The 24969-nt window shown below is 47.9% G+C and overlaps 1 protein-coding gene across 4 annotated transcripts in view; it reads left to right on the top strand.

The window, feature by feature from the left end:
* Window positions 1–24969, top strand: part of ITPR2 (inositol 1,4,5-trisphosphate receptor type 2) — a 490021-nt gene that overhangs the window by 192199 nt on the left and 272853 nt on the right. For all 4 annotated transcript variants that reach the window (XM_063929104.1, XM_063929105.1, XM_063929106.1 and 1 more), the window contains 4 exons: window positions 19349–19438; window positions 19912–20037; window positions 20688–20810; window positions 21348–21548. In XM_063929104.1, coding sequence (XP_063785174.1) covers window positions 19349–19438; window positions 19912–20037; window positions 20688–20810; window positions 21348–21548 — 540 coding nt within the window. The remainder of the gene's footprint in view (window positions 1–19348; window positions 19439–19911; window positions 20038–20687; window positions 20811–21347; window positions 21549–24969) is intronic.

The raw sequence follows: 24969 nt of genomic DNA, 5'->3' as shown, positions 1-24969 counted from the left end.
CCCCCCCCCCCCCCCCCCCCCCTCATGAAGTGAATGCTCTTTGTTAAAAGGCTTGGAAGTCATCAGATAAGAGATGGCAGGTTCCCAAGAGAATTTTCATGGCGTATCCTTTCCCCTCTGATGACAGGGAAAAAATACCGGTAAATATATTTCTCCTAGTCCGTAGAGGATGCTGGGGACTCCGTAAGGACCATGGGGTATAGACGGTCTCCGCAGGAGATAGGGCACCTAAAAAGAACTTTGACTATGGGTGTGCACTGGCTCCTCCCTCTATGCCCCTCCTCCAGACCTCAGTTAGAGAACTGTGCCCAGAGGAGATGGACAATACAAGGCAGGATTTAGCAATCCAAGGGCAAGATTCATACCAGCCCACACCAATCATACCATGTAACCTGGAACATACATAACCAGTTAACCGTATGAACAAACGACAGTAACGGTCCAAGACCGATGTCAACTGTAACATAACCCTTATGTAAGCAACAACTATATACAAGTCTTGCAGAATGTTTCCGCACTGGTACGGGTGCCCAGCATCCTCTACGGACTAGGAGAAATAGATTTACCGGTAGGTTTAAAATCTTATTTTCTCTTACGTCCTAGAGGATGCTGGGGACTCCGTAAGGACCATGGGGTTTATACCAAAGCATCCAAACGGGCGGGAGAATGCGTATGATTCTGCAGCACCGACTGAGCAAACGCTAGGTCCTCATCAGCCAGGGTATCAAACTTGTAGAATTTAGCAAAAGTGTTTGACCCCCGACCAAGTCGCCGCTCGGCAAAGTTGTAATGCCGAGACGCCTCGGGCAGCCGCCCAAGAAGAGCCCACCTTCCTAGTGGAATGGGCCTTAACCGAATTTGGTACCGGCAATCCAGCCGTAGAGTGAGCCTGCTGAATCGTATTACAGATCCAGCGAGCAATAGTCTGCTTCGAAGCAGGAGCGCCAATCTTATTGGCCGCATACAGGACAAACAGAGCCTCTGTTTTCCTAATTCTAGCTGTCCTGGCTACATAAATTTTTAAGGCCCTGACTACGTCCAGGGATCTGGAATCCTCCAGGTCACCTGTAGCCACAGGCACCACAATAGGTTGATTCATATGGAACGAAGAAACCACTTTAGGCAAAAATTGCGGACGTGTCCTCAATTCAGCTCGATCCACATGAAAAATCAAGTAGGGGCTCTTGTGTGACAAAGCCGCCAATTCTGACACTCGCTTTGCTGATGCTAAGGCCAACAACATGACCACCTTCCAGGTAAGAAATTTCAACTCAACCTTGTTAAGCGGTTCAAACCAGTGTGATTTTAGGAACTGCAACACCACGTTCAGGTCCCATGGTGCCACTGGAGGCACAAAAGGGGGCTGGATGTGCAGCACTCCTTTTACAAACGTCTGGACTTCTGGAAGAGAAGCCAATTCCTTCTGAAAGAAAATCGAGAGGGCCGAAATCTGTACCTTAACCGAGCCTAATTTCAGGCCCATATCCACTCCTGTCTGTAGGAAGTGGAGAAGACGACCCAGATGAAAATCTTCCGTAGGTGCATTCTTGGTCTCACACCAAGACACATACTTTCGCCAGATACTGTGATAATGTTTTACCGTCACCTCCTTCCTAGCCTTTATCAAAGTAGGGATGACCTCTTCCGGAATCCCCTTTTTCGCTAGGATTCGGCGTTCAACCGCCATGCCGTCAAACGTAACCGCGGTAAGTCTTGAAATACACAGGGCCCCTGCTGCAACAGGTCTTCCCTCAGAGGAAGAGGCCAGGGATCTCCTGTGAGCATCTCTTGTAGATCCGAGTACCAGGCCCTTCGAGGCCAGTCTGGGACAACGAGTATCGTCTGTACTCCTCTTCGTCTTATGATCCTCAACACTTTTGTGATGAGAGGAAGAGGAGGAAACACGTAGACCGATTTGAACACCCACGGTGTTACCAGTGCGTCTACTGCTACTGCCTGAGGGTCCCGAGACCTGGCGCAATACCTCCAAAGTTTTTTGTTGAGGCGTGACGCCATCATGTCTATTTGAGGAGTTCCCCAAAGACTTCTTGATGAAGTCCCCACTCTCCTGGATGGAGATCGTGTCTGCTGAGGAAGTCTGCTTCCCAGTTGTCCACTCCCGGAATGAAGACAGCCGACAGAGCGCTTACATGATTTTCCGCCCAGCGAAGGATCATTGTGGCTTCCGCCATTGCGACTCTGCTTCTGGTCCCGCCTTGGCGGTTCACATGAGCCACTGCTGTGACATTGTCTGATTGAATCAGAACCGGTAGGTTTCGAAGAAGACTCTCCGCTTGTCGAAGGCCGTTGTAAATGGCCCTGAGTTCCAACACATTGATGTATAGACAGGACTCCTGGTCTGACCAAAGCCCCTGAAAAGTCTTTGCCTGTGTGACCGCTCCCCATCCTCGGAGGCTCGCATCCGTGGTAACCAGGATCCAATCCTGAATTACGAACCTGCGACCCTCCAGGAGGTGAGCACTTTGCAACCACCACAGGAGGGACACTCTGGTCCCTGGGGACAGAGTTATTTTCCGATGTAAGTGCAGATGGGACCCGAACCACTTGTCCAGAAGGTCCCATTGAAAAGTCCTTGCATGGAACCTTCCGAAGGGAATGGCCTCGTAGGCCACCACCATTTTCCCCAGAACTCGAGTGCATTGGTGAACTGACACCCTTTTCGGTTTTAGCAGGTCTCTGACCATGTTCTGGATGTCTTTCTCTATTGGGCTTTCTCTATTGGGAGGAAGACCTTCATTTGTTCCGTATCCAGTATCATACCTAGAAATGGTAGTCGAGTTGTCGGAATCAACTGTGACTTCGGTAGATTTAGAATCCAACCATGTTGCTGGAGCACTCTCAGAGAGAGCGCCACACTGCTCAGCAATTTCTCCCTTGATCTCGCTTTTATCAGGAGATCGTCCAAGTATGGGATAATTGTGACTCCATGCTTGCGCAGGACCACCATCATTTCCGCCATTATCTTGTTGAAAATCCTCGGGGCTGTGGAAATTCCAAACGGCAACGTCTGAAATTGGTAATGACAATCCTGTACAGCGAATCTCAGGTATTCCTGATGGGGGGCATATATGGGGACATGAAGGTACGCATCCTTTATGTCCAGAGACACCATAAACTCCCCCTCCTCCATGTTGGCTATTATCGCTCTGAGAGATTCCATTTTGAATTTGAATCTTTTTATGTACAGGTTTAGGGATTTCAGATTCAAAATAGGTCTGACCGAACCGTCCGGTTTCGGGACCACAAATAGGGTTGAATAGTAACCTCTTCCCTGCTGGTGCAGGGGAACCTTGATTATCACTTGCTGTATACACAGCGTTTGAATTGCAGCTAACACTACATCCCTTTCCGATGTGGAAGCTGGTAGGGCCGATTTGAAAAATCGTCTCGGGGGCACCTCCTCGAATTCCAATCTGTAACCCTGGGAAACTATTTCCAACACCCAGGGATTCAGGTCCGAACTGACCCAGGCCTGACTGAAAAGTCGAAGACGTGCCCCCACCGGTGCGGACTCCCTCAGGGGAGCCCCAGCGTCATGCTGTGGGTTTTGGAGTAGCCGGGGAGGACTTTTGTTCCTGGGCACCTGCCGAAGCAGGTGCTCTCTTGCCTCTGCCCTTACCTCTGGCGAGGAAAGAGGCTCCCCGACCTCTTTTGGACTTGTGCGACCGAAAGGACTGCATCTGATAGGGTGTTACTTTCTTTTGCTGTTGGGGAATATATGGTAAAAAATTTGATTTACCTGCTGTAGCTGTGGAAACCAGGTCTGTCAGCCCATCCCCAAACAATACATCCCCCTTATAGGGTAGTACTTCCATATGTTTCTTGGAATCCGCATCACCCGTCCATTGGCAAGTCCATAAGGATCTTCTCGCTGAGATAGACATGGCATTGGCCCTAGAAGCTAGCAATCCAATGTTCCTTTGAGCATCCCTCATAAATAAGACTGCGTCTTTAATATGGGCTAGAGTTAGGAATATAGTATCCTTATCCATATTATCAAATTGATCTGTCAGCTCATCTGTCCAAGCTGCAATTGCGCTACACACCCATGCCGACGCAATTGTCGGTCTTAACACAGCACCCGAATGAGAATAAATACACTTTAAGGTAGTTTCTTGCCTGCGATCTGCAGGGTCCTTAAGGGCCGCTGTGTCCGGAGACGGTAGCGCCACTTTCTTGGACAAGCGCGTCAGGGCCTTGTCCACGGTGGTGGGTGATTCCCAAATCTCCCTGTCCTGCTTAGGGAAAGGGTATGCCATATAAATTCTTTTGGGGATCTGCGGTCTCTTATCCGGAGTCTCCCAAGCTTTTCCAAAGAATTCATTTAATTCATGAGATGTGGGAAAATTAATAATCTGTTTATTTTCCTTAAACATGTATACCCTTGTGTCGGGGACCGAGGGTTCATCAGCAATATGCAACACATCCCTTATTGCCACAATCATACACTGAATGGTTTTAGTCACCCTAGGGTGCAATTTTACTTTGTCATAGTCGACACTGGAATCAGAATCCGTGTCGGTAGTAGTGTCTTGTGTTAAGGGACGCTTTTGAGACCCCAACGGGCCCTGTGAGTCGGTCCAATCTGAGGATTGACCCCCTGATGTCCCCACTAAACCAGCCTTATCAAGCCTTTTATGTAAAGATGCCACACTTGCATTCAACATATGCCACATGTCCATCCAATCTGGAGTCGGCACAACCGACGGGGACACACCACTCATTTGCTCCACCTCCGCCTCAGACATGTCGACACACCCGTACCGACACCCCACACACACAGGGATTAACCTATAAGGGGACAAAACCCCAACCAGGTCCTAAGGAGAGACAGAGAAAGAGTATGCCAGCACACACCAGCGCTTAAAAACACTGGAAAAATTATGACCAGATAGCGCTTTTCTATATATAATATACCAATTCCCACTCACTGCGTCGCTAATGTGCCCCCCTCCTCTTTTTTCCAGCCTGTGTTCAGCAGGGGAGAGACCAGGGAGCCAGCGTTTTCTCTCATGCAGCTTCTGTGGAGAAAATGGCGCTGGTTAGTGCTGAGGATCAAGCCCCGCCCACCCGACGGCGGGCTACGGTCCCAGTGATTTTTCAATAAAATGGCGGGGGATCAGGGATTTACTGCCTCAGCAGTCTAATCCAACTGTATTTGTGCCAAAATGTGAGGTTTCTTGCTGCCCCGGGCGCCCCCCCCTGCACCCTTCAGTGCTGCTCTGTGTGTGTGTGACTGGGAGCAATGGCGCGCAGCTTACCGCTGCGCGCCTTACCTCATGAAGATCTGATGTCTTCTGCCGCCTAAGATGTCTTCTGCCTTCTCTATCCGGCTTCTATCTTCGGCATCTGTGAGGAGGACGGCGGCGCGGCTCCGGGACGAACCCCAGGTAAGCCCTGTGTTCCGACTCCCTCTGGAGCTAATGGTGTCCAGTAGCCTTAGAAGCAGTGCCCAACTTGACAAGCCAGCTCTGCTTCTCTCTCCTCGGTCCCACGATGCAGGGAGCCTGTTGCCAACAGGACTCCCTGAAAATAAAAAACCTAACAAAATAATTTTTCCACAGAAAACTCTGGAGAGCTCTCTGCAGTGCACCCATTCTCCTCTGGGCACAAGATCTAACTGAGGTCTGGAGGAGGGGCATAGAGGGAGGAGCCAGTGCACACCCATAGTCAAAGTTCTTTTTAGGTGCCCTATCTCCTGCGGAGCCCGTCTATACCCCATGGTCCTTACTGAGTCCCCAGCATCCTCTAGGACGTAAGAGAAATGGAAGTCGTCTCCGAATGTCGACAAGGCTCTATCCCGTTTGTCTAAGAAGGTGGCGCTTCCGTCCGCTGACACGGCTGCTCTCAAGGATCTGGCAGATCGCAAGCTGGTAACGTCTTTGAAGGCCATTTTCGTTAATACGGGTGCATTGCTCAGACCTGCTGTGGCGTCGGTATGGGTGAGTAGTGCTATTGCTAAATGGGCTGATAATTTAGCTTCTGATATGGATACCCTTGATAAAGATAATATTCTTTCTTTTTCATCCACTAGGGGTCACTGGAGTACTCTTGGGATTTGGACGGCTTTAGCAGAACAAAGGCACTGAATATTTAAATTTAGTAACTCTCCTCCCCTCCATATTCCCAGAGTACCTCAGTGTTTTTTCTGTGCTCACAGCAGCAACATGTGTTGTGTGGACCTCCCACACTTAATTTGAATATTTTTTTATTTATTTTTTATTATATTTTTTATTTGTTCTAAACTTTATACACATCCCTTCCCCCCTTCCAAAAGGCGTGGGTCCGGGATAGTGGAAGCTGCTACAAGCAGCTGCTGGCGTGTCGGTCCTCACTACAGAGCACCCGCATAGCTAAGTGCAGATCATCCTGCAGGAAAGGCTGGACGGAGCTTGAAGAAGAAGCCCCGTCATAGCCCCTCACCACAGGCGTCCAGGTATGTTGGGGGACGGGACGGTAAGCTCACGCTGCCGCCCCGCTGTGTCTGGAACAGGTTGCTGTGCGCGCCAATGCTCCCTGATCACTGCCGCCCGCCGCCGCTGGCTTGTGTAACACAGCGTCCCGAGAAGAGCCGCCCGCCGCCGCTACAGCTCACAGAGCCGCCACTACAGCTCACAGCGCCGCCCGCTCCGGCTCCCCGGCAACCGCTACGAGGTCATTCCACAGCGCCGTGTCCCACCGCTATACACAGCCCGGCTACCTGCACCAGATCTCCGGAATAACGGTACACGGCGCACAAAGGGGGGGGGGCGAGTCTCCTCACAGCAGCGCGGCTGCAAAGGGGGGGAGATACCATAGGAAGGCTGCTGGCTTGTGGTACAAGTATATATAGTTATAGACTATATATATATGGGTTTTAACCTGAACTGTGATTTTTAGTGTAAGCATGGCATGGGGGCCATTTTAGCCATGCTTCCTGTTCAATCCTGTTTCTCTTTCAGTTTGGAAGATCCTGCCCTACAACACTACTCTACCGGATGGCGCAGGGGTGTTAGTGGGAATTTGGGATCAGGTTTCATATAGTACTGGCCACGTGCACTGCACTTCGGCCATATATATATATATATATATATATATATATATATATATAGACACACCTTAGTACAATTTTACTGAGTCGTGCAAGTGTCTGTCTTTGTATATTGTATTGTCTGTCTGCATAATGAGTAAGGCACCAGCAAAAACTAAAAAGCAGTTTCACTGCCATGTCTGTAACAGTGTGTTACCAGATGGATCTATCACATGTACAGTATGTTTTGTGAATTCAGCTACGAATACAATTTCCGCTCCGGTTTCAAAGCCAGTTTCATTGCCGGACCCTCCATGGGCAATGCTAGCAGATGTCATGACTGGGTTGCAATCAGAATTGCCTGCCGCTCGACAAGAGCGGGAAGCGGCAAGATCTGAGTCTCGGGTGAGACCGCCAGAACTACCGGAGGGGTCTCAGCCTTGCCAAAGGTCCAAGTCCACTTTGGGTAGAAGGGATAAATTTCATTTGTCTTATGATTTACCAGTTTCTGCTATGTTGCATTCTGACTATTCTATGCCAGACCTCACTGCGCAAGATGAGGGTGAGGAGGGCGAAGTAGACCAGCAGTCAGATAGTGAAGATTTTGACAGCCCAGGCATTGATAATCTCATCAGAGCGGTGCGTCAGTCTCTGAAGTTTACAGAAACTGAGGAGCCTCTGACAAATGATGAAGTCGTATTTACTAAACGACAGAGATCTCCAATGTGTTTTCCTGTTTCGGAATCTCTTAATAAGATGTTAGTAGAAACACGGAAGAATCCGGATAAACGGTTTTCTATACCTCGCAGATTTAAGTCTAGTTACCCGTTTCCAGAGTCTGTGACATCTACATGGGAGAATCTGCCAATGGTGGATTCGTCTGTGTCAAAACTTACAAAGAAATTAACCATACCAGTACCAACTATTACTACGCTTAAAGACCCTTCAGACCGTAAAATAGAAGTTATGCTAAAGTCCATGTATATAGCAGCAGGAGTGTTGCTTAGACCTGGGTTGGTTGGCATTTGGGTAACTAAGGCGCTAATGGTATGGATAACAGAACTCAAGTCTGCCCTACATGACGATCACCTTATACTTCTCGCTGATCAAATCTGGGAAGCTGCTGATTATCTATGTACAGCTTCTACTGACGTCTGTCTGCTCAGTTCTCGCCTTTCATCGTCGCTAGTTACGGCACAACGAGCACTCTGGCTGCATTCTTGGCAAGCGGAGGCAGAGGTGGTCAAAAGAGGTATAGAGGCGTTACCTTACGGTGGCGAGAAGTTGTTTGGTCCTGAATTGGACAAATGGATTTCTGAGGCCACGGGAGGGAAGTCTGTTTTCCTACCATTGCCTCCAACGGTACCTAGACGGAAATACTCTGGGCCGGCGTTCAAATCCTTTAAACCTCAGCCCTTTCGAGGCCATGGTAGAATAACAGCCACGCCTGGTAGACGAGGTCGAGGACGTGGTTTCCAACAAACCAACACCAGTCGTCAGGACGCTAAGGTCACCGACAAGCCAGTGGCATGACCGGCTCCCAGCCCATCTCGGATCTCCAATTGTGGGAGCACGCCTTCAGACGTTCCATTTGGCGTGGTTCCAGACATCCACAGATGGGTGGATCCGCAATTTAGTGTTAAAAGGTTACAAAATAGAGTTTGACTGTCTCCCGCCACTGCGGTTTTTCAAGACAGGACTGCCTGTGTCGGACGACAAGAGGGCGGTTCTGCAAATTGCCATTCAGTCTCTACTGGATTCTGCAGTTTTGATTCCGGTCCCTGTACACCAACAAGGTCAGGGTTATTATTCCAGTCTGTTTGTGGTACCAAAGCCGGATGGCTCGGTCAGGCCAATATTGAACTTAAAGGGCCTCAATCAGTACGTCACTTACTACAGATTCAAGATGGAATCTCTGCGGTCAGTAATTGCAGGTTTAGAGCCACAAGAATTCATGATTGCGCTGGATCTCAAGGATGCGTACTTACACATTCCGATTTGGCCACCTCATCAGAGGTTCTTGGTTTTTGCGATACGGCAGAACCATTACCAGTTTCAGGCTCTACCGTTTGGCCTCTCGTCAGCGCCTCGGGTATTCACCAAAGTGATGTCTGTGATGATAGCTCATCTCAGATCCCTGGGAGTGATAATAGTTCCGTACTTGGACGATCTGCTCATCAAAGCTCCGTCTCAACAGATGCTCCTCCAACCTGCGTTGCTAACGTACAATGTACTAGTTCAGCACGGTTGGATTGTCAACTTCAAGAAATCACATCTAATTCCGTCTCAACGACTTCAATTCCTAGGTGTGATTCTCAATACGGTAAATTAAAGAATTTACCTACCAGAACAGAAAGTACAGATTATTCATCATCTGGTACAATTAGTGCTCAAGCCACGCACAGTCTCGGTACATTTGTGCATTCGCCTCTTAGGCACAATGGTGGCGGCTTTCGAATCGCTTCAGTTCGGAAGATTTTACTCATGTCCTTTTCAACTGGATGTGCTCGCACAGTGGTCAGGCTTGCATCTGCAGATTCACCAGAGGGTGAGGTTGTCTCCACGGTCCAGAGTATCTCTACTCTGGTGGCTCAAAGTACACAATCTAACCGCAGGGAAACGGTTCGGCGCCTGGAATTGGATAATTCTAACGACGGACGCGAGTCTCAGAGGTTGGGGAGCTGTAGTTCAAAATTGTCAGCTCCAGGGTCTCTGGGCGGATCACGAAAGATTGCTGTCTATAAATGTCCTGGAACTCCGGGCAATTTACAATGCACTACGACAAGCAGTGCACATGCTTCGGTCTCAGACTGTCCAGGTGCAGTCAGACAACGCGACGGCGGTCGCATACATCAACAAACAAGGAGGAACGAGAAGCCGCATGGCCATGCGGGAAGTAGCTCGAATCCTCAATTGGGCCGAGCATCACCAAGTGATATTGTCGGCAGTGTTCATTCCGGGAGTGGACAACTGGGAGGCGGATTATCTAAGCCGTCGGGATTTTCATCCAGGAGAATGGGCATTAAATCCAGAAGTGTTTCACATGTTGGTCCAGAGGTGGGGTTACCCGCAAGTGGACCTGATGGCATCTCGCCACAATCACCAAACACCCCAGTATGTGTCCAGAACGCGAGATCCAAAGGCAGTGGCGGTTGATGCTCTCACAATCATGTGGCCGTACAGCCTCGTGTATCTGTTTCCACCGTTTCCACTGCTCCCTCTGTTGCTAAAACGGATCAAAAGAGAGTCCGCCACAGTCATACTAGTGGCGCCTTATTGGCCTCGGAGAGCTTGGTTCTCAGATCTCCGCGGACTACTCGCAGACGATCCTTGGCCGTTCCCGCTACGTCCGGACCTATTACAACAGGGTCCGTTCCTTTACCCCGATTTAGCGCGGCTGCGTTTGACGGGGTGGCCGTTGAGACTGCCGTCTTAAGAAGAGAGGGCATTCCAGAATCTGTTATAACAACCATGTTACGTGCTAGGAAGCCAGTTACGGCAGCTCATTATTACAGAATTTGGCGTGCCTATATGGGTTGGTGTGAAGCTCGAAGTTTCCGACATCATCTTTCAAGTTATCCCGTCTTTTGTTATTTCTACAGACGGGGTTAGATGGAGGACTGCGTTTATCTACACTAAAGGTGCAGGTATCTGCTTTGTCAATTTACTTTCAAATACGATTGTCTCTATTGCCGTCTGTACACACCTTTCTGCAAGGTGTCCTCAGAATACAGCCTCTATTCATTCCACCTACTGCGCCATGGGACTTGAATCTGGTTTTAGATTTTTTTACAGTCTTCATATTTTGAACCCTTACAACAAGTGGATATTAAGTTTCTCATTTGGAAAACAATTTTTCTACTAATTTATAAAAAAGAAGATATCTACATGCGCTGATAGGCAGCCTAATTGGACTATTCTATGATAAAAAGATGTCACCTCACATCCACATGAACAAATAATACAGAATTATATCATCAAACCGTCCTTAGGCGCCACAAAAATTCCACACATAGAACAAATGTTCCGGAACACGTCTATAGTTCTGATCTTCCTCCAACATGCAAATAAGAAGAGAACACACAATAGTGTAACACCGTCACATCCACTGATTTTTTATAGGAGACTTCAAAAGGGATCCGTACCATGTATTAAGTCTACCCTATGTAGACAAATGGCGCATATACAGGATAATTCTGATCTTCCTCCAACATGCAAATGAGAAGAGAACACACAATAGTGTAACACCGTCACATCCACTGATTTTTTATAGGAGACTACAAAAAGGGATCCGTACCATGTATTAAGTCTACCCTATGTAGACAAATGGCGCATATACAGGAAAAGATGGACTTTTTTCGAAGAATTTTCACCTCTTCTTACATACGTTTCCACAGTAATGAGATATCATAAAAAGGATAAAAACAGATATAGTGTAATACTGTTTATTGTCACAAAATTAAAAATAGAGGAGTGGCTGGACTCTCACCATAAGAAAGCAGATATAAGGCAGTTGTAAACATAAACCAGGCGTCCCCAGCACCTTGAACATCCGTCTATGGATCCTTCCCAGGCTCCCCAAAACGTCCACACAAGTCAGCCAATGCGTGTCAATACTTTGCAGTATCTTTCTCAAGGCATAAAAACCGTCTACCAGGGTTATCTATATATACCCCTTTCAATAATGTATTTGATAGTTAATTGGAGAAACCTATTTCCAGACATGGATGCGCTAACCACTAGTTCCTAATGAGTTTTCCTAACAAAAGTCCATTCCTAATGTCCATTTCAACTCTTCCACTTTGTTTTAGAGGACCAATCTTGGCGCCTAACCATTCTCCCGTCTTTCTACTCCGGAAGTCACCTGACTTCCGCATTTGCGTTCCACCGCCGTTACTTCCGGTGACGTCACTTCCGGTGAAATCCCGTATTTGCGTTCCAACTTCGGGACTTTCATTTCAAGTGTCTCCGGTCCTCCCACTCACTTATGTATATGTATCGGAGGACTCCTTTCATTTAATGCTTATGGTTTGGTATGGCCATCTTGATGCGGACTCAGTCTGGACATTAATCACATATTTCAAAAACGGAACAAAAGAGATAAAACACAGTTAAAATCCATATGTAAAATCAAATATAATTTTTATCAAATTTTTATAAAAACCACTTAATTTCAAAATCTTTATTAATACCCATCGGGTATTTTACATATGGATTTTAACTGTGTTTTATCTCTTTTGTTCCGTAACCATAAGCATTAAATGAAAGGAGTCCTCCGATACATATACATAAGTGAGTGGGAGGACCGGAGACACTTGAAATGAAAGTCCCGAAGTTGGAACGCAAATACGGGATTTCACCGGAAGTGACGTCACCGGAAGTAACGGCGGTGGACCGCAAATGCGGAAGTCAGGTGACTTCCGGAGTAGAAAGACGGGAGAATGGTTTGGCGCCAAGATTGGTCCTCTAAAACAAAGTGGAAGAGTTGAAATGGACAATAGGAATGGACTTTTGTTAGGAAAACTCATTAGGAACTAGTGGTTAGCGCATCCATGTCTGGAAATAGGTTTCTCCAATTAACTATCAAATACATTATTGAAAGGGGTATATATAGATAACCCTGGTAGATGGTTTTTATGCCTTGAGAAAGATACTGCAAAGTATTGAAACGCGTTGGCTGACTTGTGTGGACGTTTTGGGGAGCCTGGGAAGGATCCATAGACGGATGTTCAAGGTGCTGGGGACGCCTGGTTTATGTTTACAACTGCCTTATATCTGCTTTCTTATGGTGAGAGTCCAGCCACTCCTCTATTTTTAATTTTGTGACAATAAACAGTATTACACTATATCTGTTTTTATCCTTTTTATGATATCTCATTACTGTGGAAACGTATGTAAGAAGAGGTGAAAATTCTTCGAAAAAAGTCCATCTTTCCTGTATATGCGCCATTTGTCTACATAGGGTAGACTTAATACATGGTACGGATCCCTTTTTGTAGTCTCCTATAAAAAATCAGTGGATGTGACGGTATTACACTATTGTGAGTTCTCTTCTCATTTGCATGTTGGAGGAAGATCAGAATTATCCTGTATATGCGCCTGTGAGGATATTGGGTTCAAAATCACTCAGTCACGGTGGTAGATGAAAAACCAACAGTGGTTTATTGACAGAATAGGTTATAACACAGTTCAGCACACTTCTGTGATCCAATTCTACACGACAATCCCTCTTGGAGCTCCTGACAGAACATTACTTCTTAGTCAGTCTCCTGCCTCTCTCTCTCTGTCTCTCTCAGATCCCCTCTTTGCTATTATCAAACCTTTGTCTTTCCTACAATAAGGCGACACCCCCAGACAGTTTCAGATCAGACCCACTTTCACATGCCCAGGCATGTCCCCTAGGCCACAATAGATGTTAACTAAAGTAACCTTACTTAATCTGATTGTGTGGCCTGGAATCCATTGTGTGGGGAAGAATGAGGGGGGTGTATGGCCTGACATCTGAGACTGGCTGTATCTACACAACAGCAAACACACAGGTTATCTGTGCAGTCATATGGGGGGAACATTATTTGACAAACTATAACCCAATAACCAATACATTCATATATATACATCGAAAACATAACTGTACCCTTGTAACAATAACATCATACAATATAATACAATATTGCCTAACATATAACTAATAACATATTGGCAATTGATGAAGTCCATGTGTAGGACCAGGGCTAGGAAAGTAACCACGTGTCTTTTACCACTGAGCGACACGACGCGCCAGCTGTGTCATCACATGTCGTCACAGCGCCATTTGTCTACATAGGGTAGACTTAATACATGGTACGGATCCCTTTTGTAGTCTCCTATAAAAAATCAGTGGATGTGACGGTGTTACACTATTGTGTGTTCTCTTCTTATTTGCATGTTGGAGGAAGATCAGAACTATAGACGTGTTCCGGAACATTTGTTCTATGTGTGGAATTTTTCTACTAGCCTTAGCTTCGGCAAGGCGTGTTTCAGATTTGGGTGCCTTGTCATGCAAGCCACCGTATTTGGTGTTTCATGATGACAGAGCGGAACTTCGGACGAATCCCGCTTTCTTGCCAAAGGTAGTGTCATATTTTCACATCAATCAACCTATAGTAGTTCTGTGTTAACAGAATATTCTGGAACTTTGGATGTGGTACGCGCACTACGCGTTTATGTATCCCGAACGTCTACAGTTCGTAAGACGGATACGTTGTTTGTTCTCTATGATGCTGCCAAGATGGGTTGGCCAGCTTCTAAGCAGACCTTATCCAGATGGATTAAACTGACCATACGTCAAGCTTACCTTCATGCTAGGTTACAGCCGCCTACATCAGTAACAGCTCATTCCACACGTTCTGTGGGAACTTCATGGGCAGCTGGTCGTGGGGCATCTACGACCCAGCTTTGCCGTGCGGCTACATGGTCATCAGTGCACACGTTTGTGCTCTTTTACAAGTTTGATACGTTTGCGGCATCAGCATCTAGCTTTGGCCGCCTAGTGTTACAGGTGCCAAACAGCTCTCCCGCCCACGGGGGAAGCTTTGGTACGTCCCAAGAGTACTCCAGTGACCCCTAGTGGATGAAAAAGAAAATAGGATTTTGGTACTTACCAGGTAAATCCTTTTCTTTGAATCCATAGGGGGCACTGGACGCCCACCCAGAGCAGTTTTACCTGGTTTGTGGTAAGTTCAGGGGATCTTATGGTAACACATTCTCACCGACTGGTTCAAATTTTCAAGTTCTATCGGTTATGGTGTCAACTGTTTAGTTGTCAATAACGTTATGTGTCAACTTTATTGTTGTCCGTTATGTTATATGTAATTCTCCATTGTCAACCTCTCTATCGCTCCTGTTCGGCTCAGTAAAAAACACTGAGGTACTCTGGGAATATGGAGGGGAGGAAAGTTACTAAATTTAAATATTCAGTGCCTTTGTTCTGCTAAATATACCAAGAGTACTCCAGTGCCCCCTATGGATTCAAAGATAAGGATTTACCTGGTAAGTACCAAAATCCTATTTTTGACTCTTGGTTATATCAAGGATGCTGCAGATTACCTAAAGGATGCGGCAAGGGATATTGGCCTCTTGGGATCAAGGGCCAATGCCATGGCAGTCTCTGCCAGGAGGGCGCTGTGGATTCATCAATGGAATGCTGATGCCGACTCCAAGAAAAATATGGAAGCTCTTCCCTTCAAAGGTAGTGTCTTGTTTGGTGACGGCCTGGCTGACCTGGTGTCTACCGCGACTGCGGGTAAGTCATCTTTTCTTCGTTATGTTCTCACACAACAGAAAAAGGCACCACATGAGCAGATGCAGTCCTTTCGACCCAATAAATATAAGCGAGGAAAAGGCTCGTCCTTCCTCGCTTCTAAGGGCAGATGAAGGGGAAGGAAGTCGCCTGCAGGATCAGGCACCCAGGACCAAAAGTCCTCCCCCGCCTCTACCAAGTCCACCGCATGACGCTGGGGCTCCCCTGCGGGAGTCCGGGCCGGTGGGGGGCCGTCTCCGGATCTTCAGTCAGGTCTGGATCCTTGGGTCCTAGACATAGTGTCTCAGGGATACAAGCTGGAGTTTCAGGAGATGCCTCCTCACCGCTTCTTCATTTCGGCCTTGCCAGTGTCTCTTCCGGAAAGAGATGTGGTAAATGCTGCGATACAAAAGTTGTGTCAGCAGAGGGTCATTGTCCCCGTTCCCCGTCCCAACGGGGGGAGGGGTTCTATTCGAGCCTCTTTGTTGTACCGAAGCCGGACGGTTCGGTCAGACCGATTCTAAACCTAAAATCCCTCAATCCATACTTGAACATTTTCAAGTTCAAGGTGGAATCTCTTCGAGCTGTGATCTCCAGCCTAGAAGGGGGGGATTTTATGGCGTCAGTCGACATAAAGGATGCCTACTTACACGTCCCGATATATCCTCCGCATCAGGCCTTCCTGAGATTTGCGGTGCAGGATTGTCATTACCAATTTCAGACATTGCCGTTTGGGCTTTCCACGGCCCCGAGGATTTTCACCAAGGTCATGGCGGAAATTATGGTTATCCTTCGCAAGCAAGGGGTCACAATTATCCCGTACTTGGACGATCTCCTGATAAAGGCGATGTCCAAGGAACAGTTGTTAAAAAATGTGGATCTGTCTCTGTCGGTTCTGCAACGACACGATTAGGTTCTAAATTTGCCAAAGTCTCAGTTGATACCGGCCATTCGGCTGCCCTTTCTGGGCATGATTCTAGACACGGAGTTACAGAGAGTGTTTCTTCCGTAAGACAAAACTCTGGAATTACTGACGATGGTCAGGGAGCTTCTGAGACCGACAAAGGTGTCGATTCATCAATGTACTCGGGTTCTGGGGAAGATGGTTGCAGCGTACGAAGCCATTCCGTTTGGCAGGTTCCATGCCCAGGTGTTTCAGTGGGACCTGCTGAGCAAGTGGTCCGGGTCTCACCTGCACATGCATGGAAAATAAGTCTATCTTCCAGGGCCAGGATTTCTCTCCTGTGGTGGCTACAAAGTTCTCGCCTGCTAGAGGGACGCCGATTCGGAATCCAGGACTGGGTCCTGCTGACAACGGATGCAAGTCTCCGAGGCTGGGGCGCAGTCACACAAGGAAGAAATTTCCAGGGAAAATGGTCAAACCAGGAATCTTGTCTCCACATAAATGTTCTCGAGTTAAGAGCCATTTACAACGGCCTGCTACAAGCAAAGAGCCTTCTTCAGGGTCGTCCTGTCCTGATACAGTCGGACAACATAACAGCGGTGGCGTACGTAAACCGCCAAGGCGGAACAAGGAGCAGGGCGGCTATGGTGGAGGCCACAAGAATCCTTCGCTGGGCGGAACAGCACGTGAGCGCTCTGTCAGCAGTCTTCCTCCCGGGTGTCGACAACTGGGAGGCAGACTTCCTCAGCAGACACGATCTCCATCCGGGAGAGTGGGCTCTACATCAAGAGGTATTTACAGAAGTGACAAGGCGTTGGGGAATTCCTCAAATAGACATGATGGCGTCTCACCTCAACAAGAAGCCTCCGAGGTATTGTTCCAGGTCAAGGGACCCCCAAGCCAGTGCAGTGGACTCCCTCGTAACTCCGTGGGTTTTTCAGTCGGTATATGTGTTCCCTCCGCTCCCCCTCACTCCAAAGGTGCTGGGGATCATACGAATAACAAGGGTTCAGGCGATTCTCGTCGTTCCAGACTGGCCACGCAGAGCCTGGTATCCGGATCTGCGAGAATTACTAGTGGAAGATCCTTGGCCGCTTCCTCTAAGAGAGGACCTGTTACTGCAGGGGCCATGCGTGTTTCCGGACTTACCGCAGCTGCGTTTGACGGCGTGGAAGTTGAGCGCCAAATCTTAGCTCGAAAAGGTATCCCTGGGGAGGTCATCCCCACTCTCCTTAAGGCTAAGAAGGAGGTTACGGCGAAACATTATCACCGTATTTGGAGAAAGTATGTGTCGTGGTGTGAAACCAAAACTGCTACTGCGGAGGAATTTCACTTGGGTCGGTTTCTCCATTTTTTGCAGGCAGGTGTCGATGCAGGCCTGAAATTGGGTTCCATCAAAGTGCAGATTTCGGCTCTATCTATTTTCTTTCAAAAAGAATTGGCCGTCCTTCCTGAGGTTCAGACTTTCGTGAAGGGAGTGATGCATATCCATCCTCCATTTGTGCCACCCGTGGCGCCGTGGGATCTTGAAGTGGTCTTGCAGTTTCTTATGTCGCCCTGGTTTGAACCTTTACGTAAGGTTGAGTTAAAGTTTCTCACTTGGAAGGTGGTCATGCTTTTGGCTCTGGCGTCTGCCAGGCGAGTGTCAGAGTTGGCGGTCTTATCTCACAAGAGTCCATATTTGATCTTCCATTCGGATAGAGCAGAATTGAGGACTCGTCAAAAATTTCTGCCGAAGGTGGTTTCTTCGTTTCACATTAACCAACCTATTGTGGTACCTGTGGCTACGGATGCTGTGGCAGTTCTGAAGTCTCTTGATGTTGTAAGAGCTTTGAAAATTTACGTCGCCAGAACGGCTCTTACCAGGAAAACTGAGGCTTTGTTTGTTCTGTATGCTTCCAACAAGACTGGAAATCCTGCTTCTAAGCAAACTATTGCACGCGGGATTTGTAGTACGATTCAGCAAGCTTTCTTCGGCGGGACTACCGTTGCCACAATCCGTAAAGGCCCATTCTACCAGGAAAGTGGGCTTGTCTTGGGCGGCTGCCCAAAGGGTCTCGGCACTTCAACTTTGCCGAGCAGCTACGTGGTCGGGTTCAAACACCTTTGCTACGTTTTACAAGTTTGATACCCTGGCTGATGAGGACCTCATGTTTGCTCAATCGGTGCTGCAGAGTCGTCCGCACTCTCCCGCCCGTTCTGAAGCTTTGGTATAGACCCCATGGTCCTTTTGGAGTCCCCAGCATCCTCTAGGACGTAAGACAAAATAAGATTTTGGTACTTCCCGGTAAATCCTTTTCTCCTAGTCCGTAGAGGATGCTGGGCGCCTGTCCCAGTGCGGACTGTTACTTGCAGTGTATTATTACTGGTTAAGTTGGTTTACACGCGAGTTGCGTATTAGTTATTTCAGCTTGTTGCTGTTGTTTATTCATACTGTTATCTGGTTTCCTGATATTCCGGTTGTACGGTATGTTTGTGGTGTGGGCTGGTAGGTTTCTCGCCCTTGGTTTAAACAAAAATCCTTTCCTCGAAATGTCCGTCTCTCCTGGGCACAGTTCCTATAACTGAGGTCTGGAGGAGGGGCATAGAGGGAGGAGCCAGTTCACACCCAGTCAAAGTCTTTTTAGTGTGCCCAAGCTCCTGCGGATCCCGTCTATACCCCATGGTCCTTTTGGAGTCCCCAGCATCCTCTACGGACTAGGAGAAAAGGATTTACCGGTAGGTACCAAAATCCTATTTTTGACCCCGTCGACCTAATGTATACCTAGTGTACCAATTCTTTGTCCGTTTTTTTAATCTAGTTATAATAAAAGGCAGAGCGCTGTGGAAAAGTGTATATTAGAATGCCATACCGAAATACTTTGATCCGGATAAGATCCAGTAATGTTTACAGCCCTCCTTTTTATGAAAGGGTGCGGATTTGTTACCGCGCAGGTTTCCTTGTGTTGCCTCCTGGCGGTGTTGGCTTTAGGCAGATACTCCTCTACACCCCCATGTTCCTAGGATAGCGGAAATGTGGTTTATCCGTGCTCAGACACATTTGTTCAGCAACTTCCATGTATCTCCCTGTAAATGCACCTTGCACAAAGTAATGGAATCGGCCGTATGTACTGACCGAGTCTCTGTTGTGCTGTAGGACACAAGTATTCTGGGCCAGGTGCAAGATGGGACCAAGAAGCCTCAGATTGACAGCAACAAAGGAAACAACTACAAGATTGTGAAAGAGGTATCCTGTCCGCGCCTCCTAGATTGCAGATTGCTCACCTGTTACTTATAAGCTTCGCTCTGTCTGTGGCAAATCCAGATAAAACCAGCCAGATCACCGAGAGATCACTGCACATTAATCCTCTTACTGAGTGCCGTCCAGACCATTCAGACTTGGTACTTTCCACTGTATAGGAAACAATAGGTGGCGGTTATATTACTCATTTTATGTTCTTTATAGCCGTTGTTTGTGGCTTTTTAGGCTTTTTTAGGCGCATTAGAGATATCTTGACTGCTGGTAAGCTGCCTGTAAATGGCTTCATGATACAACTGCAGTGGGGTGTGGGGGGGTGGAGGGGAGATAATACATATTGCTTTAAATAACACTAAAATATAAGCAATATAAAATACTAATTCAGGTTGCACTCTGATATGTAGTTTAATGGGAATAACGTTCTCTGACGTCTCATCCACCTTTCCTCCCCGGTGCTGCAGATCCTGATCCGGCTGAGCAAGCTTTGTGCACAGAGTAAGAAAGGACGCAACCAGCAGCAGAGACTGTTAAAGAACATGGGGGCTCATGCCGTGGTGCTGGACCTCTTGCAGATTCCATATGAAAAGGTTTGTGCTGAAATGAATGCAGTTAGAGGTACGGCTGAGGATTGGAATCTGCGCCCCAGTTCTGGTCTACAACTCCGAGCATCCAGTTCGGCAGCGTTCTAAGGGCCTCATTCCGACCTGATAACGCGCTAGTTTTTTTCCGCGGTGGTGCGATCAGGTCAAAACTGCGCATGCGTATGCGCGTCGTACGGGTACAAAGCGGATCGTTGCTAAGCGATGGATTTAACAAAGAATCCGTTCACACAGCCGATCGCAAGGTGATTGACAGGAAGAAGGCGTTTGTGGGTGGCAACTGACCGTTTTCTGGGAGTGTTTAGAAAAACGCAGGCGTGTCCAAGCGTTTGCGGGGCGGGTGTCTGATGTCAATTCCGGACACAGACAGACTGAAGTGATCGCAGCGGCTGAGGAAGTTCTGGGCAACTCAGAAACTGCACAAAACTTTTTTGTCCCGCTCGCCTGCACATGCGATCGCACACTTGCAATGCGAAAATACACTCCCCTATAGGCGGCGACTGTCTGATCGCAGCGCTGCAAAAAGTAGCTAGCGAGCGATCAACTCGGAATGACCCCCTAAGAGCTCTAGTATATATCACGATCTCCAATTTATCATACACGTGGGGACATTAATTCACCTCTACTCTGCATTTCAGACGGATGAGAAAATGAACGAAATAATGACCCTTGCTCACAACTTCCTACAAAACTTTTGCAGAGGAAACCCCCAGAATCAGATCCTTCTGCACAAACATCTGAACCTTTTCCTGACTCCAGGGGTAAGTGGGCAAACTGAACACACCAAACACCGGAACACTGGATTCAGGATCCGTTTCAGGACATGAGCGTTACAGTGGACATAGTAAAATACAGTCAATATCATTCTTATCCATAGTTTGTTCTATAAAAGACATAGCTGTAACTGGAATCTCTGCTGGTCTTCTCCAGGCTTCCCCGTAGAAGCGCCCACTGTTCTCCAATCAGAAGTCGGCTTTTCTGGTCGGCTTTGTCAAATATTTAGAAGCCTAATGGAAAATCCCTTCAGATGTTTTTACATGGGTAATCGGGCACCATAAACGCGGATTCGGGGGCCTGTGGTTAAACCACCGCCCTGCGGCTTTGAACTTGTGAAGTTCAGTTGTCCGAGAAACCGAGAGAAATTATATAACCTGCACTAAACTGATATTTTAGAAGTAGGATCCAATGAACGGAAACATATTCCGCATTGTTTTATCGCTTAATGACGAGAACTTTTCAGCTTGGAAGGTTTCGTGAAGGTTTCGGTTGTCTAATTGGCTCCTCTGTTCCCATTGCAGCTTCTGGAAGCCGAAACCATGAGAAACATCTTCATGAGCAACTACGTCTTATGCAATGAGATCAGTGACCGGGTGGTTCAGCACTTCGTGCACTCTGTGGAGACCCACGGCCGCCATGTGGAATACCTGCGCTTCCTGCAGACCGTTGTGAAGGCCGACGGGAAGTACGTCAAGAAGTGCCAGGATATTGTGATGACAGAGGTACAAGATTTATTCTTTAATCCACATTTACTGGGGCTGCGGGTGTGGTGTTGAAGGTCGACAGTAACTAGGTCGACAATGTCTAGGTCGACCACTATTGGTCGACAGTAACTAGGTCGACAGGGTGTCTAGGTCGACCGGGTCTTTAGGTCGACATGTTCTAGGTCGACAGGTCAAAAGGTCAACATGAGTTTTTTATGTTATTTTGGTGTCGTTTTCTTCGTAGAGTGACCGGGAACCCCAATTAGTGCACCGCGTCCCCTCGCATGGCTCGCTTCGCTCGCCATGCTTCGGGCATGGTGCCTCGTTGCGCTCCGCTTCGCTCGGCACAGATTACCGTTCCAATCGTAGTCCACGTGGATCGTTAAGTATGAAAAGGTTCAAAAAAAGAAAAAAATTGTGAAAAACTCATGTCGATCTTTTGACCTGTCGACCTAGAACATGTCGACCTAAAGACCCTGTCGACCTAGACACCCTGTCGACCTAGTTACTGTCGACCAATAGTGGTCGACCTAGACATTGTCGACCTAGTTACTGTCGACTTAGAGACCGGATCCCGGGGCTGCACGGATGGTGTAATGGTTAGTATTGCTGTCTCTCAGCACTGAGGTCATGGGTTCGATTCCCACCATGGCCCTAACTGTGTGGAGTTTGTATTTCTGCTGCAGGGTACACTGGGCTCCACAGGAATGACATTGGGGTGTAGAGTAGGATCTTGATCCGAGGCACCAACAGGCTCAAAGCTTTGAGCTTCTTCCCAGAATGCCTAGAGCCGCCTCCTCTATAACCCCGCCTCCGTGCAGTTTTGTAGTTGGTGCCATGCAGTAAGCAGGCATACAACAGGGGGTCCGCGTCCTCTATAACCCCGCCTCCGTGCAGTTTTGTAGTTGGTGCCATGCAGTAAGCAGGCATACAACAGGGGGTCCGCCTCCTCTATAACCCCGCCTCCGTGCAGTTTTGTAGTTGGTGCCATGCAGTAAGCAGGCATACAACAGGGGGTCCGCCTCCTCTATAACCCCGCCTCCGTGCAGTTTTGTAGTTGGTGCCATGCAGTAAGCAGGCATACAACAGGGGGGCTGCTCCAGCAGCCCTGAGAAGAAGCTTTTAATGAAAAATGAAGACTTGAAGGACTGCAGCAGAGACACTGACTGTGTTAGATGTCAGTCAGACATCTCCTGCTGCAGCTCCATCACCTCCCCCAGCGGCGCTGTATACTCCCGCGCCTTGGTTGCCGGGTACTTACAGCAGAGGCTCCGGTTTTCTTCCTGTTAGTCACACACACGACCGCTGCTCTCCCGGACCGCGTGGCCGCACTACAGGGACGAGGTAAGTGGGTCCCCCCGGCGGGACCCGCTGTAAATTGCGATCCCGCGCGGCTGATGGGAGACGGGCCGCGCGCGCTGGCGTGGACACTGTGGTAGTACAGGGACCCCACTAGACCACCATGGCAAGGGCACAGGTCAGTTTTCTCTCATAAACCGTTTATATTAGCCCACTGTACCCGGTGGTGAAGTCCAGCAGGGGGGTAAGGCTTTGACCTGTCGCCCCTCCCCCAGCCCTAGGACGCCATTTAGAGTAAATGTTCCCGCCCTGGAGCTGCATCTCTCTCTTCCTCACTCCCTGTCAGCGTTTGGGCGCCATTAAGACAAGCTGAGCTAATTCTGGGACTGTTTGGGCAAATCCTCCTCTGTAAAGCCACCTGCTTGTCAGCGTTGTGCATTTTACAGGACACTTAAGTATTCTACATGTCTGCTGACAGTGTTCGTTAAGAAAGAGTGCATTTAGTCAGGGTTATTTCTTACAAGTACCCTGTGATATACATCTAGTCTTTACTGTGCATTGTTATATCTATTAAGTGTATAGCGATACTTAGTACTGCTATTGTATTGCTAGTCCAGTACAGTTTTATTGCATGTCATAATTTCTGCATTGTACAATGTGACTATGTGTGTGTGCATATAGCTGCTGTGTGACCTCCATTTTGTGTATCTCACTCAGATTGCTATCCCTATATTCTATAACCTGAGGGGGCTAAGTGCGTCAGGTTTATCATTTAATATAGGTAGTTCACAGGATATACTCAGTGTGTATTTTTCTCTGTGATTTTTTGTCACGATATACCTCTTGAATTCCCTGTTTGTGCTGATACACTGCACAGGGGGTTCTTGTCAGGTATTGTGCTGCTGATATTGTACTGTGTTGCTGATATTGTACTGTGTTGCTGATATTGTACTGTGTTTTGCCGATATTGTACTGTGTTGCCTTGCATTGAGCTTTCGGATATGTCAGCTACAAAGGGCAATGGTGCTGGGGCTGATCCCACATTGTGTGGTGGTGACGCTGCAGACACATTTGAGGAAAACATAGCAGCTGAGGGTTCAGGTTCTGGGGGATCCTTACCCCCAAGTGGGACTGTAGCAACATGTGTTCAAAATGACCCACCTTGCGCTACCTTCTCCATGCTATGGAATACGCTGGTAACTAGACTAACGCCCCCTATGGGACCTCCTGTGCCGGTACAACCGCTTATGGTCCCCGCGGTTAACCCGCCATGGGCAGATCAACTGTCTGCTCAGTTACAGCAATTGAACCAATCACTGACTACTCAAAAGTCTAACCCTCTCCCGCCTAAGACCAAGGGGTCCTCTAAGCAGGCCATTACTTCCTCACAATCCACCAACGTCCCAGACTCCTCGTCTGATGAGGATGGCGTTTATACTGACCCCACAGATTCTGATCCCGACACTTCTGATGGGGAATCTATTTCACAGGTGGATGTTCCTGACTTGTTGTAGGCTATCAGGACCATTCTTCAAATTACTGATGACACGGAGCCTGATGCTGCCCCTAAGAAACTGGACAGGTTTAAACGTCAGAAAATGGTTAAAGAAGTTTTACCTCATTCTGACCATTTAGTTGACATACGTCAGGAGTCCTGGAAAAATCCAGGAAAGAAATTCACGCCTCACAAGAAGATGCTGGCTCGCTACACACTCGCAGCGGAACAAAGTAAAAATTTGGAAACACCTCCGCCAGTGGATTCGCGGGTGGCGCGGTTGGTGGTATCCTCAGCTCTGCCGGTAACTACCGTCACGTCTCTGAAAGAACCGACTGATAAGCGCGTGGAGGGTTGTTTAAAAGCAATTTACACTCTAACTGGTGCTGCACATAGGCCCACCTTTGCAGCGACATGGGCTGCAGAGGCTGTTGAAGCGTGGGCTCAGGAGCTGGAGGCGGAGTTGCCTTCCAACGCTTCTGATCATGTTAGGCAATGTCTATCTTATATTGTCACAGCTTCTCATTACATTAAGGAGGTGGCTTCTGATGCCGGTATTCTGGCGGCCAAGGCTTCTACTGCGTCCATTTTGGCTCGCCGGATTCTCTGGTTACGGTCCTGGTCTGTGGATCTGGACTCTAAGAA

The sequence above is a fragment of the Pseudophryne corroboree genome, chromosome 6 (genome assembly GCF_028390025.1).
Source record: "Pseudophryne corroboree isolate aPseCor3 chromosome 6, aPseCor3.hap2, whole genome shotgun sequence".
In the NCBI taxonomy this organism is placed as follows: Eukaryota; Metazoa; Chordata; class Amphibia; order Anura; family Myobatrachidae; genus Pseudophryne; species Pseudophryne corroboree.
Note: the sequence above shows the minus strand (reverse complement) of the source record. Positions and strands in the feature narration are given on the sequence as shown.